Consider the following 16,287-nt stretch of genomic DNA (forward strand, 5'->3'; position numbering starts at 1 on the left):
AGATAGAGCAAAAAAAACCCAAAAATCACAGAGCTGTATTTTTCCAATGCAGAAAAGAAGTGATTGTCAGCAATTACAAGTACATCCATAATTAATATGTGAAAAGAATCCAGGGGGGAGTGGAAGGTGAGGGGCGCCTACATGGGGTTCATGACCACGTTCTGCCTCCTTCTGTTTGTTTTCTTTAAATAAATTTCCCACGATGAAATGTTTAAAATGTCTACACCCACTACTCAGAAACACATTTTCTATTCCACAAGCATTGCTATTATCTATGATTTAGCTGAGTTCTCCAAATATTAGAACTGTGTCAGTTTGAGCAAACGGCCGTCTTCCTTTTTCAAACAGTCTAGCAGACCACGCGGGTGATTCTGTGCAATCCTGTTTCATCACCTGGGTTGGGTAAACCCGCCCCCCCCCCCCCGCGTCCACATCATGACATCATCACAGTCTTTCTCCTGTGTCCCTCACCGTGGGCCACGGCTCAGAGCCTCCAGCATGAAGGACGATCGTTAAGCATCACAGACAAGCCCTTCGCTCAAGACACTATAATCCAGCTGTCTGCGGCTGGAAGCGAGGTGCTGTTGTGAGCAATGTGACAGACAAGACAGGCAGGGAGGAAGGTGCTCTCCACGTGCCACTGATACAGGTGGGGTCTGTCGGTTCCTCTGTGGCTGCAAATTACATACAGTGTCCCTTAGAGAAGTGGGCTTGGTTGACAGCAATCCCACCTTTTCTCAGATGTAACTTCAAGAAAATTATTATTTTAAGTCCCAGACAGGAAAGCACTAACTGTGTTATTACCAGTCTTAAGTAGTGGTAAGGCAAGCAGGGACCCAGACCAGAACGGGTAATCCCAACAGCCATGGAGAAGGGCTGCCCCAAACTCAGTATGAACCAAAAGACAGGGGTATCTCCCTTCTCTTTGATGCCAAGTTTTAGAGATAATCAGCCTGTTTACAAAGTCTCCTTCAAAACCCTCTTGCAGTTTGTGATTCCACATTTGTTTGTGTATTTGGAAGCTCCAGAAGGAGCTTATGAATCCTTGACACATAATAGGTTTCGAAAAATATTCGTGAGGCGACGGTAAGTCTCTAGTTTTGTGAAGCCAGTCCCAAGAACGAAGGGAGCTCTCACCGCAAGGGGGCACCACAGTTCAGCGTGCTGGTTAGTATTTTTACAAGATCCTGAAAACAAGGCTGTTTTTTCCATCTTCCTCCACAGAAGATTCAAGGGGGCTAAAACTCCTGAATCTACCATAACTAAGAATGAGTTGGTTGCTAATATGATCAAGAAAGGAGATCTGGATTAACCACCGTGGCAACCATCCAATGCAGGAAGTTAATGTTGATACAATTATCTAACATGCAACTCCTCTATTCCAATCTCTCGCCAATTACTGCAAGGTTGGCAGCCATGACATCTTTCCCCTCCCCCAACCCAGGATCCCACTGCATTTGGTAGTCACATCTCTTGAGTCACCGTTAATCCAGGACCACTCCTTAGCCTTTCATTCTTTCATGACACTGGCATTTTTGAAGAATGCAAACGAACTGTTTTGTAACACATCCTTTACTTTGGGCTCGTCTGGTTATTTCCTCGTGGTTAATTCAGGTTATATAAGATAATTTAGGCATTATCACCTTTATGTTCTCTGTTCCTTTCAGTGTTTTACTTAATTTAATTCAAGTCACTCTTGCCAACCATTATCCAATCCAGGGAGAAGGCAGAGGGCACACTGGATAAATAGAAGCCAGAGGGAAAGAGACACAACCTTGTGTGCATTTGTCTGTTTTTACAAACCAAAAAGAGCCTAATGTACCCAACTAGAAGCTTTGCTACAATGATTAGGGCTTATAGGTAGACACAGGTTTCAATCAAGGACTGGAGAGGACATCTCAGCCTTACAGAAGAATTATGGTGACTAGCCATTTGCAACCAACTTAATGTGGGGGACAAAGGCAAAAGAAAAAATGAACTTTCCTTACAACTTGCAGCCCATTGACAAGTCCTTGAGAGGGGCAGAGTGACCTTCCTCTAGGGACTCAGCTGCCTTGATGTTGATACTTCGCTAAGGGCAAAAGGCGATCTTAGCTTAACAGTATCCTGACTTCCAGGATCCTGTAAGTCTACTTTAACGTATAAAAATTCCTTTGGGAGGCCCCTGGGTGGCTCAGTTGGCTGAGTGTCTGACTCTTGGTTTTGGCTCACGTCATGATCTCGCGGTTTGTGGGTTCCAGCCCCACATCGGGCTCCGTGTGGGCAGTGCAGAGCCTGCTTGGGATCCTCTGTCTCCCTCTCTCTGCTGCTCCCCTGCTCAAGCTCTCTCTCTCTCTCTCTCAAAATAAATAAACACAAAAAGAAAATTCCTTTGGAAACTTCCTTTATCTCTATCCCCCCAAGATATATGTTGCTAATCATCCTTCAAGCATATGGCCCAGTGCTACACATGTAAAGGGTCTCATGACTAACATTTTATTAGACAGCAGTACTAAATGATCTTTTCCATTTTAAAAAATGTTTTAAATGTTTATTTACTTTAAGAAAACCACCTATTTGCACCAAAGATGTCTCAAGAATTCTTACTTTACCGTTTGCTCCTGAACCCCAACATTTCCACATCAAACTGATTGCCAAAACTGATTTGGCGAACAGGACTGAGTTGGAACAAACAACTGTTTTTATTTTATTTATTTATTTATTTTTTCAACGTTTATTTATCTTTGGGACAGAGAGAGACAGAGCATGAACGGGGGAGGGGCAGAGAGAGAGGGAGACACAGAATCGGAAACAGGCTCCAGGCTCTGAGCCATCAGCCCAGAGCCCGACGCGGGGCTCGAACTCACGGACCGCGAGATCGTGACCTGGCTGAAGTCGGACGCTTAACCGACTGCGCCACCCAGGCGCCCCCAAACAACTGTTTTTAAATAAAAGGAATGACATAATTTCACAGGCTACACCAAAATCACAGATGGATAAAAGAATACTGAAAGAATAAAACCTACATATTGACTAATTTTTTTTTTTTTCCTGGAAGGATACTTAGAAACTGCTAACAGGGATTCCCTTTGGGAAGAAGGAGGAAAATCACAATTTTTTTTGTTTGTTTGTTTAATAGATGCTATTGCTACCACATTTTCAGTCTGGCAAATGCATGTGGAAATTTCATGTTTTTCCTTTTTTCATATGAACAATTCCTGTGACAAGACAGATTACCTTATTCCCTAATTTCTTACCGTTCACTGTTGGCACAGAAAATAGGTTACATAAGTTTAATGCTTCTTGTGATAAATGTGAGGGGTTGGCCATTTGGTGATTAAGGCTGCAGGATGTTTGCACGGCAGACCTATCCTTGGCTACCTCATACTGTGTCAGACTGTATTTGATTAAAAGTGATCAATCTCGCGATTTTATATAATTGGCTCCAATCTGTTACAACTATTTGCTAAATAAATTAGATCAACCAGCAAAGTTCACAGTATCTTCCAGTAGGGCAGTGTTAGGTGGACAGCAGATTCAAGACTATTCCTTTCTGCCCAGGTGATCTTGTGTAAGTAACTCACTCTTCATCTACCAAGCAGGGAATGGACTGAAGGACTCCAGAAGCTCCTTCCTGTGCTGCTAGCCTGTAACTGCTGGAGTCCCTGTGGATCTGTCTGTGAAGAGAACTAGCCCCCTTCCGTGCAGAGGAGCTCCAGAGGTGGGCCCAGAGAGTAGATGAACCCTTGTATCTTCCTTCACAGGAATGATCCTGAGTTACTGGCGAGTTAGGAACCCACTATAAAGGACACTGTTACATGTATCTAAAGAGAACGAGCTTGGAGTCAGACAATCCCGATCCAAATCTTGGCTCAACCGATGACTGTATAATCTTGGGTAAGTCGCTATAACTCCTTAAGATTTGCTGAATGTTCTTATTGTTTTTAACTCTCTTAAAGTTTTATTTTAATTCCACATAGTTAACACACCGTGTTATATTAGTTTCAGGTGTACGATATAGTGATTCAGCACTTCCATACATCACCCAGTGCTCATCACAAATGCACTCCTTAATCCCCATCACATATATAATCCATCCCCCCACCCCTCTGGTAACCATCATCAGTTCTCTATAATTAAGAGTCTGTTTCTTGATCTGTCTCTCTTTCTCGTTTTTCCCTTTGCTTGTTTTCTCTTAAATTCCACATAGGAGTGAAATCATATGGCATTTATCTTTCTCTGACATATTTTGCTTAGCATTATACCCTCTATATATTGTTGCAAATGGCAAGATTTCATTCTTTTTCGTGGCTGAGTAATACTGCATTCCATTATAGATACAGATATATAGATATCTCACATCTTTGCCCACTCATCAACCAATGGACACTTGGGCTGCTTCCATATCTTGCCTACTGTAAATAATACTGCAATAAACATATGTTCTTGTATTTTTTTGGGTAAATACTTAGTAGTTGAGACTGCTGGGTCATAGGGTAGTTCTATTTTTGACTTTTTGAGGAAACTTCGTACTGTTTTCCACAGTGGCTGCACCAGTTTGCATTCCCACCAATGGTGCAAGAGGGTTCCCTTCTCCACAGCCTCACCAACACCTGTTGTTTCTTGTGTTGTTGATTTCAGCCATTCTAAATGTGGCTGAGGTAGGAGGTGTGGCTCACTATAGTTTTGATTTGCATTTCCCTGACGATTAGTCACGGTGAGTGTCTTTCCATGTCTGCTGGCCATCTGGATGTCTTCTTTGGAGAAACGTCTGTTCAGGTCTTCTGCCCATTTTTTAATTGGATTATTTGTGTTGGAGGGGTTGAGATGTAGAAGTTCTTTACATATTTTGGATACTAACCCTTTACCAGATATGTCATTTGCAGACATCTTCTCCCATTCAGTCGGGTGCCTTTTAGTTTTGTTGATTACTTCCTTCATCGTGCAGAAGCTTTTAATTTCAATGTAGTCCCAGTAGTTTATTTTCCCTTTCGTTTCCCTTGCCTCAGACCACATATTTAGAAAGAAGTTGCTACGGCTGATGTCAAAGAAATTACTGCCTGTGCTCTCTTCTAGGAATTCTGTGGTTTTAGGTCTCACATTTAGGGCTGTAATCCATTTGGAATTTATTTTTGCACCTGGTGTAAGAAAGTGGTCTAGTTTCATTCTTTTGCAGATAACTGTCCAGTCTTCCCAGCACCAGCTGTTAAAGAGACTGTTGTTTTCCCCTTGTATATTCTTTCCTCCTTTGTCAAAGGCTGACCATACAATTGTGAACTTATCTCTGGGATTTCTATTCTGTTCCATTGACCCATGGGTCTATTTTTGTGCCAATACCATAGAGTTTTGGTTACTACTGCTTTGTAATAAAACTTGAAGTCTGGAAATGTGATGCCTCCAACTTTGCTTTCCGTTTCCAAGGCTGCTTTGGTTATTCAGGGTCTTTTGTGGCACTATACAAATTTTAGGGTACTTTGTTCTAGTTCTGTGAACAATGTTGTTGGTATTTTGACAGGGATTTCATTAAATGTGGAGATTGCTCTGGGTAGGATAGACATTTTAACAATACTGTTCTTCTAATTCATGAGCATGGAATGTCTTTCCGTTCGTGTCATCTTCAGTCTCTTTCATCAATGGTTTATAGTTTCCAGAGTACAGATCTTTTACCTCTTTGGTTAGGTTTACTCCTAGGTATCTTATTTTCGATGCAATGGGATTCAATGGGATTGCTCTCTTAATTTCTCTACTACTTTATTATTGGTGTACAGAAATGCAACAGATTTCTGTACATTGATTTTGTACGCTGTGACTTTAGTGAGTTCATGTAGCAGTTTTTTGGTGGAGGTTTTTGGTGGAGTATCATGTCATCTGCAAATAGTCCAAGTTTTACTTCTTCCTTACAGATCTGGATTCCTTTTCTTTTTGTTGTCCGACTGCCGTGGCCAGGACTGGCAGTACTATGTTGAATAAAAGTTGTGAGAGTAGACATCCTTATCCTCATCTTCTTTCTGACCTTAGGGGAGAAGCTCTGTTTTTCCCTATTAAGGATGATGTTAGCTGTGAGTTTTTCACATATGGCCTTTATTATGTTGAGGTATGTTCCCTCTAAATTTACTTTCTTGAGGTTTCTATCATGAATGGATGTTGTACTTTGTCAAGTGCTTTTCTGTACCTGTTGAAATGACCATGTGGTCTTATCCTTTCTCTTACTTATGTGAAGTATCACATTGGCTGATTTGCAAATATTGAACCACCCTTGCAACCCAGGAATAAATCCCACATGATCGTGGTGAACAATCTGTTTAATGTATTGTTGAATTTGGTTTGCTAGTATTTTCTTAAGAATTTTTACATCTGTGTTCATCAGGGATACTGGTCTGTAGTTCTCTCTTTTTTCAATTTTTTAAAATCGTTATTTATTTTTGAAAGAGTGAGTGTAAGCAGGGGAGGAACAGAGAGAAAGAGAGAGAGAGAGAGAGACACACACACACACACACACACACACACACACACACACACAGAATTAAAAGCAGGCTCCAGACTCCGAGTGGTCAGCACAGAGCCTGACATAGGGCTCGAACTCATGAACTGCGAGATCATGACCTGGGCTGAAGTCAGATGCTTAACCGACTGAGCCACCCAGGGACCCCTGTAATCTTTTTTAGTGGTGTCTTTATCTGGTTTTGGTATCATGGTAATGCTTGCCTCATAGAATAAATCTGGAAGTTTTCCTTCCATTTCTATTTTTTTTTGAGTAGTTTAAGAAGAACAGATATCAACTCTTCTTTAAATATTTGGTAGAATTCGCCTGAAGCCAACTGGCTCTGGACTTTTGTTTGTTGGGAGGTGGGTTTTGTTTTTAAATGTTTATTTACTAATTTAGAGAGAGAGAGAGAGAGAGAGGGCACGCACGGGGGTAGGGACAGAGTGAGGGAAGGAATCCCAAATAGGGTCCATGCTGTCAGTGTGGAGCCCAACGCAGGGCCTTATCTTGTGATTGTGAGATCATGATCTGGGCAGAAATCAAGAGTCGGAGGCTTAATTGACTAGCCACCCAAGGTGCCCCACGGGAGTTTTTTGATTACTGATTCAATTTCTTGTCTGGTTATTGGTCTGTTCAAGTTTTCTACTTATTTCTGTTTCAGTTTTGATAGTTTATAAGCATCTAGGAATTGACCCATTTCTTCCACTTTGTCCAGTTTGTCGGCATATAGTTTTTCATACTATTCTCTTCTAATTGCTTATATTTCTGTGGTGTTGACTATTATTTCTCCCCTCTCATTTGTGATTTTGTTTGTGTTCTTTCTCTTTTTGTCTTGATAAATCTGGCTAGAGGTTTATAAATTTTATTGATTTTTTTCAAAGAACCGGCTCCTGGTTTCATTGATCTGTTCTACTGATTTTTTTTTTAGTTTCTATATAATTTATTTCTGCTCTAATCTTTATTATCTCCTTCCTTCTGCTGGTTTTAGGTTTTGTTTATTGTTCTTCTAGCTCCTTTAGGTCTAAGTTTAGGTTGTCTGAGATTTTTCTTGCTTCCTGAGGTAGACCTATATTGCTATAAACTTCCTTCTTAGAACTGCTTTTGCTGCATGGCAGAGGTTTTGGACCTTGTGTTTTCATTTTCATTTATTTTCACATACTTTTTCATTTCCTGATTTCCTGGTTAACCCATTCCTTGTTTAGTAGTATGTTATTTAACCTCCATGTATCTGTGGTCTTTCCAAATTTTTTTCTTCTGGTTGACTTCTAGTTTCATAGTGTTGTGGGCAGAAAAGGTACATGGTGTGATATCAACCTTCTTGTATTTGCTGAGGCCCGTTTTGTGGGCTAATATGTGATCTATTCTGGAGAATGTCCTATGTGCACTTGAAAAGAATGTGTATTTTGCTCTTTTAGGATGGAATGATCTGAATACATCTGTTAAATCAATCTGTTTCAGTGTGTCATTAAAGCCTTGTTTCCTTGCTGATTTTCTGTTTAGATGCTCTGTCCATTGATGTAAGTGGACTGACAGAGCCCCCTAGTATTACTGTATCATTATCAATTAGTTGCTTCATGTTTGTTATTAGCTGTTTTATATATACGGATACTCCCATGTTGGTACAAAAATATTTACAATTGTTATATCTTCTTGTTAGACTGTCCCCTTTATGACACATAGTGTCCTTCTTTGTGTCCTATTACAGTGTGTGTGGGTTTTTTTTTTTTGTTTTTTAATGTTTATTTAGTTTTGAGAGACAGAGAGAGACAAAGCATGAGCGGTGGAGGGACAGAGAGAGAGGGAGACACAAAATTTGAAGCAGGCTCCAGGGCTCTGAGCTGTCAGCAGAGAGCCTGACGCGGGGCTCAAACTCTGAATGGCGAGATCATGACCTGAGCCAAAGTCGGATGCTTAACCAACTGAGCCACCCAGGCGCCCCTACAGTGATTTTTTTTTTTAATGTTTATTTTTTGAGAGAGACAACGCAAGTGGGGGAGGGGCAGAGAGACAGGGGGACACAGGATCCAAAGCTGACTCTGCACTGACAGCAGTGAGTCTGATGCAGGGTTTGAACTCTCAAGTAGTGAGATCATGATCTGAGCTGAAGTCAGATGCTCAACTAACTGAGCCACCCAGGTACCCCTTACAGTGTTTGGTTTAAATGTTTTTTTAAATGTTTATTTATTTTTGAGAGAGAGAGAGAGAGAGAGAGAGGGAGAGCGCATATGCACACATGCAAGGAGGGGCAGGGCAGAGAGAGAGAGGGAGACACAGAATCCGAAGCAGGCTCCAGGCTCTGAGATGTCAGCACAGAGTCTGATGCGGGGCTCAAACTCACAAACTGCAAGACCATGACCTCAGCCGAAGTCTGAAGTTCAACCAACTGAGGCACCAAGGTGCTCCTACGGGTGTTTGTTCTAAAGTCTATTTCGTCCAGTATAAGATTGCTATTTCAGCTTTCTTTTGACATCCATTTGCATGATAGATGGTTCTCCATCCCCGTACTTTTGGTCTGCAGGTGCCTCTAGGTCTGCATATCGATGTAGGCAACATATATGGTCTTGTTTTTTCATCCATTCTGACACCCTATGTCTTTTGACTGGAGCATTTAGTCCATTTACATTCAAAGTAATTACTGATAGGTATGTATTTATTGCCATTTTATTACTTGTTTTGTGGTTGTTCCTGAAGATTTTCTCTGATCCTTTCTTGTTTTTCTCCCTTTCATGTTTTGCTAATTTTGTTTAGTAATATATTTGGATTTCTTTCTCTTTATTCTTTGCATATTTATTCGTGGTTTTGATATATGGTTACCATTAGGTTTGTATATAACATCTGCATACGGCAGTCTATATTAAGTTTATGGTCATTTAAGTTTGAACCCATTCTTCTCTCCTCTCCTCCCTGTTTTAGGTATATGTTATTATATTTCATATCCTTTTTTGTGAGTTTTTGTCTGATTATCCCTATTTTCCACAATGTCTATGCACTTAAAAAGAAAAAGAAAAAGAAGTAACAATGTCCTAAGTTGCAGACATCTATAAAAATCTGGTTCCAAAGGCAAGGGAATTAAAAGCAAAAATGAACTATTGGGACTTCATGAAGAGAAAAAGCTTCTGCACTGCAAAGGAAACAAATCAACAAAACTAAAAGGCAACCGACGGAATGGGAAAAGATATTTGCAAACGACATATCAGACAAAGGGCTAGTATCCAAAATCTACAAAGAACTCACCAAACTCCACACCTGAAAAACAAATAATCCGGTGAAGAAATGGGCAGAAGACATGAATAGACCCTTCTCTAAAGAAGACATCCAGATGGCCAACTGACACATGAAAAGATGCTCAACATCGCTCCTCGTCAGGGAAATACAAATCAAAACCACACTCAGATATCACCTCAAGCCAGTCAGAGTGGCCAAAATGAACAAATCAGGAGACTATAGATGCTGGAGAGGATGTGGAGAAACGGGAACCCACTTGCACTGTTGGTGGGAATGCAAATTGGTGCAGCCACTCTGGAAAACAGTGTGGAGGTTCCTCCAAAAATTAAAAATAGATCTACCCTATGACCCAGCAATAGCACTGCTAGGAATTTACCCAAGGGATACAGGAGTGCTGATGCATAGGGGCACTTGTACCCCAGTGTTTACAGCAGCACTTTCAAAAATAGCCAAATGATGTCTCTCTCTGTCTCAAAAATAAATAAACATTAAAAAATAGCCAAATGATGGAAAGAGCCTAAATGTCCATCAACTGATGAGTAGATAAAGAAATTGTGGTTTATATACACAATGGAATACTATGTGGCGATGAGAAAGAATGACATCTGGCCTTTTGTAGCAACGTGGATGGAACTGGAGAGTGTTATGCTAAGTGAAATAAGTCATACAGAGAAAGACAGATACCATATGTTTTCACTCTTATGTGGATCCTGAGAAACTTAACAGAAGACCATGGGGAAGGGGAAGGAAAAGGAAAAAAAAAAAAAAAGTTAGAGAGGGAGAGAGCCAAACCATAAGAGACTCTTAAAAACTGAGAATAAGTTGAGGGTTGATGGGCGGTGGGAGGTGGGGGAGGTGATGGGCATTGAGGAGGGCACCTGTTGGGATGAGCACTGGGTGTCGTGTGGAAACCAATTTGACAATAAATTTCATATTAAAAAAAAAAGAATCGGGAGCTATCTTTTCCCATGCCTGATCTCTCTCAGAGCTTCCTTTTACAAAGCTGCACGGAGAAATCATTCACGTTGCTGGTATGTCTGACAAGGGTTGAATTAAGTTCTGGAGTGGTATATAAGCTTAAACTTGCGCAAGGCATCTGCAAATACGGCGCTGTTACTTTTCTACGAGTCCTTTAATGTGGTACGTGGGCACCTGAGAATTCCAAAGCCCTTTTTAAAAGAAGTGAAAATCTTCACAACCCCAATGTTGTAGAAGAGTAGAAAGAGCTTTCTATTTTAGGAAACAGGACGGCCAAATTCGTGCCTGGGTTCTCTACCCCGTGTGACCACGGGGCAGGTAACTTATTCATTGAGCTTTGGACTATTCACCTGAAAACAGGGATTCTCCTCACCAATTTTTATCATTCCAATTTTTGGTATATGGGTTGTCAAACTGAGCACTGGAATCCAATGAGGATCCAGATACTGGCATTTGTGAATTTAAAAAATCTGGGTTTTCTAATGCCAGGACAGCTCCACCATGGATGTAATCACCTGTTTGTCTGTGTAAGCAACTTTACATTTTTGGATCATGGCAGGTCAGAACGGTCTCCTGGCTTTCCTTCATTCTGGAGGCTGGTGAAACATTTTTGTACCCCAGAATGGCCTCCCTGTATAAAACCCCCACCCCACTGAATATTCACTCCAGGAATGTTATGGGGGCAAGGAAGAGTCTGCTACAAAAAATAACGGAAATCGAAAATGTATGTTTTAAAACACCGAATGTCTGGGCTCCCAGCCCCTCCCCGCCCTGCAGCCAACCTCACCGATGGTGGTCTCACAGAACTTCTCTGCAGCCACCTCGCTGGCAATGTTGGCTCCCATGAGCACGCTGACGTCAATGCCCATCTTCTCCCGGATGATGTCGGAGATGAGCTTCAGCCCCTCAGGACCTTCGTCTATGCCCTGTAAGGATGCCAACAAGTTAGGGGAAAACAAACGACCGAATGAAAGAGGCATGACACAGTCACTTTGTAAGTAACAGATTCAGGCAACCAATGGCGTATGCGATGTGAAAAAAAAAACAGCGCTTATAAGAGTAACATACACACCATGTATACAGTGTTAAAAGAGTAGCAATAAAACGCAAAGAAAATAAACACACGTAACCACCCAGAACATGACCTACACCACTGAAGTCTTGTGTGTCCCTTCCCAAGTTCATCCTCCTTCTCACTACTGGTCCTCACCCCTACTATCCTGAAGGCTGTGTACTCTGCTCCCTTCTGTTCTTGACCATTCTGCCACATAAAGCTATCCCTAAATATGTGAGGCCATTATGCCTGCTTTTGAAAGGCTGTAAGTGCAATTGTACCTTTGGTCTGTGATGTGCTCTTTGGTGCTACATTATTAGTTTAGAGATTCATCCATGTGGTTACATGGATGCTCTGGTTTGTTCCCATTTACCACCATGTAGTATTACCGCTATTCATTTATCCATTCTGTTGATGACGGACGTGTGAGTTACTCCAGTTTGCTTTCATGAACATTCATCCACGAACCCCTCTAAAACACAGTCTCTCTAGAGGTTCCTAACCTTTTTACCATGTGGCCCCCGCATCGTTTTATGGACTCATTCTCAGAATCTGATATGCATAGAGCAAAATGCAGGAGATTACCCAGGAAGCCAATTACGTTGAAATTTAGTTATCAAAGTGCTAAAAAAACAAGACCAAATTTGTGACAAAGTAATATACACGCTATTTTATTAACGCAATTAGAAAGATGATGCGGCAGGTTTAACAATTACCGTAATTTCAAGGTAGTGATCAGCATAAATGACACCTGGAGATAGCTCAAGCCATTGTACAGTGGTAGGAAAATACCCGTGACCTCTACTGAGGGCAGGGCCACAGGCACTGCTTAATGCCACTGTGACCGAAAACCTGGCTTTGTGGCTGGCATTCAAAAACCAAAAGAAATGCCCATTTTAGTCACAGGTTAAAATGAATGAAAACATAATTTTTCTCCCCACGTGAATTCTGTCTGTGGACCTCTGGGGGTGGTTTGTGGACTTCTAGTTAAAAACTCCCTCTTTGGGGAATATATCCAGGAGTGGAAACAAATGAGGATTAATTTCCCAGCAACACAAACCACCAGTGATTTCTAGAACACAGCAGAGACCCACATCCTGGACAGGAAGGTTCATTAGGAGGAGCCCACCCTCACATCACTGCCACCGCTAAAACCCGCTGTGATCGAGAGCGCCCCCCCACCCCACCCCCAACGCTGAGCTCAGCTAGCCTCCTGGGATGTGTTATTGATTCCCTTCCAGGCATCTTTAAAACAAAAACACAAGAAAACAAAAAACTGCCATAACCTCCCTTTCAGATCCTATTTCCAACAGATGGACGTGAGAGGATGTGAAATTCCCCTGTAACCGACATCCGGCCCGCTTCCCTGCCTGGGGTCAGAGGCACGTTACCTTGATGAGGGTGATTCCCAGGGCTTTCTTGGGCACTCTCCCGGTGATCTCATCACAGATTCTGTGAATGAACTGGTGGGGAATGACAAACACCAGCAGGTCTGCATCCTGCACAGCCTCGCTGAGGTTTGGGACAGCAATCTGCAGCGGTGAGGAGGAAACAGTTACTACCACACCAAAATAGGCCTCGCCCAATGATTTCATCCACTGACCGTTTATCAGATGCCTACTGTGCGCAGAGAGCCATGCAGACAGATGGGAAAGGCACGCGGGCCTGCGTTCTGCCTTCTCCTTCAGGACACGCATCTGAAGCTAGGGGGGGTGCTCCCTCTGTTGCTTAGCAGGTGGGCAAGTGACTTACCTTCTCCATGCCTCAATTTCCTTACCTATAAAAGGGAGTCATAATAATGCTGTATGGGTTGCTTCCCCCAGTCCATTTTCTGCCTTTCTTTGCCCTGCTCTGTTCCCCAGGGGGCTGCTTTTTTTTTTTTTTTAATTTCAAAGAGAGAGGGCATGAGCAGGGGGAGGGGAATAGGGAGGGAGGGGGAGAGAGAGAGAGAGAGAGAGAGAGAGAGAGAGAGAGAGAGAGAGAGAATCCCAAGCAGGCTCCACGCTCAGTGCGGAGCTCAACCTGGGGCTCAATCCCACAGCCCTGGGATCACGACCTGAGCCAAAATCGAGAATCAGATGCTCGACCGACTGAGCCACCCAGGCACCCCACCCCCACCCCAGGAGGCTGCTTTCTGTGGACTGTTTTCCCTGGAGGCCCTTGCTCTCTGCCTTCCACTTGGCCTCAGCCAAAGTGGGGCACCATCAGGAGAGTTAAGGTTGGGAGGAGAGACAGGTCAGGGTATTTATCAGCCTCCCGGGGCTACTCCTGCCCTGGCTTCATTCTAGTTAAACCTCCTGGCAGCCAGTCCCTCTTCCATGTCCCTAAGCTCTGGCCAGGCTGGTTTGATGAGACCGCTCTGCCCCCTCGCCCTTTCAGAGGCGGTTATGACTGCCTGCTGTTGCTAAACTCTGAGCGCTCCAGCAAGACCTTTTGGTTTCCTCTACCCTGACCATAGCTCTATAAACAGTCCTGCACCAAAGTCTCCTAGGTGAGGCACTTTGAGAGTGCTGTGGTGAATAGTAAGTGGTTTCGATCGTGTCTGGCGCTTGGTACCCACTCCATCCCCTCAGCTATTATGGCGATTGCTTCCCTTCAGATGACTATGAAGATGGATTTTAGAATCGGACACAGGCAGAGAAACACACATGCACGGGCCCGCACATGCACACACACACTCGAGCGGAAGTAAAGGCGACCGGCGGGGACATGGGGCCACGTGATCCCTAGCAGAAGACTGCTTACTGCTCCCCGATGTCTGATCTCCCCTTCTTCCTCAGCACAAGAAACCTGAGTTTGGAGCCAGGCTCATAAATGCCCAGAAAGGTTACATTCCTCAGCTTCCCTTGCAGCTAGGTGCCCCGTGTGATTAGGTTCTGACCAACGGGGTGTCAGTGGAAGCGCTGTGACTTCTGGGAAATCCCTGTTGTCAGGGGGGAACGTGAAGAGATGGTTGGACAATGAGGAAGAAACCAAATGCTGCGATGGCAGAACAGGAGGATCACAAGAGTCCCTGACACCATTACCACATCACTAATACGATAAACATCTCTTACACGAGACGGGAAAAAGCAAGTATTTACTTTCCTTAGGTCACTGCTATGATAGGTCTTCTGTCACATGTACCTGAACCGGACTGTAACTGATACTCCCATTAAGCATTGCTGGTTCCCCAAACGAAGCGACTGGAGGAAGATTCTTCTCTGAGGACGTGCTATGGGCCACAGGAGCGTCATTCGGGATGGCTAAGCCTCCTGGGAAATCTAGTTTGGGCGTTGTGATGGAGACCACCAGCTCCTCACCAAAATTCCTTCTTGCCTTCCTCCATAATCACAGAGCTGGAAGCTGGTCACTAGTCACCTCGCTAGAGACTACATTTCCCAGCAGCCCCTGCAGTTACACAGGCCAAAGACCAAGCTCCCTTGCATTTGGAGATTCTACCTCCTCCAAAAGAGCAATTTCTTGATCAATCCCATTAGCCTCCAGATGCCAATTCCCAGCTGCTTTGTCCTTGACTGACAAAGCAGTTTATGCTCTTACATTTATTTGCCTGTGGTCCCACCCAGTGCCCTCCCAGCCTTTGTAAAAACTCTGGTCCTTCACTCCGCCTAGGGTTGCCGGCCTTTCTTAGGAGGGGGTTTTCAATCTGTACGCCCTCATACAGTGCCTGGCAGCCTGAATTTTAGTTAAAATCTTTTTTCTTCTCTAGACCTATTGATCCTCCTCTTCCCCATCCAGCCTCAACATACACACACATGCACACACACATGCACATGCATACATGTGCATACACCTCCGTGTCTGCCTTTTCAGGGCATTTTCCAACATGGTGAAATGGAAAAGACACCAGAACCAAAGAGAAAATATAGAAAAGATGTACATTTGAGTCCCACATCTGCAAATGATCAGCTGTGTGACCTTGGACAAGTGACATATCTTCACTGACCTTAATCACCCCATATACGAAGGGGTATAAAAATCACTTTTCCTACCCAGATACTTCACAGAGACCTTTCAAATTAAGTAATATAAATGACAGCACTTCAAAATGATATGAAAGAGATTATTTATCAAAAAATCTACCTTCTTTTAAAAAAAAAAGAAAAATCTACCTGCTCCCCACAAATTCTTACCTTATTTCTTTTTTAATTTTAGAGAGAGAGAGAGTAGGAGAGAAGGGCAGAGGGAGAAAGGGAGAAAGAGAGAGAGAGAGAGAATCTTTTCTTTTTTTTTTTAACGTTTATTTATCTTAGAGAGAGAGACAGAGATGGAGCATGAGAAGGGTAGGGGCAGAGAGAGAGGGAGACACAGAATCCAAAGCAGGCTCCAGGCTCCCAGCTGTCAGCACAGCCCCACACAGGGCTCGAACTCACAAGCTGTGAGATCATGACCTGAGCTGACATCGGACGCTCAACTGACTGAGCCACCCAGGTGCCCCAAGAAAGAGAGAATCTTTTTAATTAATTAATTAATTAATTATTTCAATATATGAAGTTTATTGTCAAATTGGTTTCCATACAACAACCAGTGCTCATCCCAAAAGGTGCCCTCCTCAATACCCATCACC

General features: G+C 43.1%; 1 protein-coding gene and 1 long non-coding RNA gene across 2 annotated transcripts in view; one reads left to right on the forward strand and one right to left on the reverse strand.

Annotated features, from left to right (window-relative positions):
* GPD1L (glycerol-3-phosphate dehydrogenase 1 like) overlaps positions 1 to 16,287 on the reverse strand; it is a 57,843-nt gene that overhangs the window by 22,972 nt on the left and 18,584 nt on the right. Inside the window, exons 3-4 of the mRNA XM_040479981.1 lie at positions 13,112 to 13,252; positions 11,454 to 11,592 (exon numbers count right to left, since the gene is read on the reverse strand). Of these exons, the coding sequence (XP_040335915.1) occupies positions 11,454 to 11,592; positions 13,112 to 13,252 (280 nt within the window). The remainder of the gene's footprint in view (positions 1 to 11,453; positions 11,593 to 13,111; positions 13,253 to 16,287) is intronic.
* LOC121033553 (uncharacterized) overlaps positions 9 to 16,287 on the forward strand; it is a 25,345-nt gene continuing 9,066 nt past the window's right edge. The window contains exon 1 of the long non-coding RNA XR_005791986.1: positions 9 to 209. This is a non-coding gene — a long non-coding RNA (uncharacterized LOC121033553). The remainder of the gene's footprint in view (positions 210 to 16,287) is intronic.

The sequence above is a fragment of the Herpailurus yagouaroundi genome, unplaced genomic scaffold (genome assembly GCF_014898765.1).
Source record: "Herpailurus yagouaroundi ecotype Mexico unplaced genomic scaffold, PumYag 159, whole genome shotgun sequence".
NCBI lineage: Eukaryota > Metazoa > Chordata > Mammalia > Carnivora > Felidae > Herpailurus > Herpailurus yagouaroundi.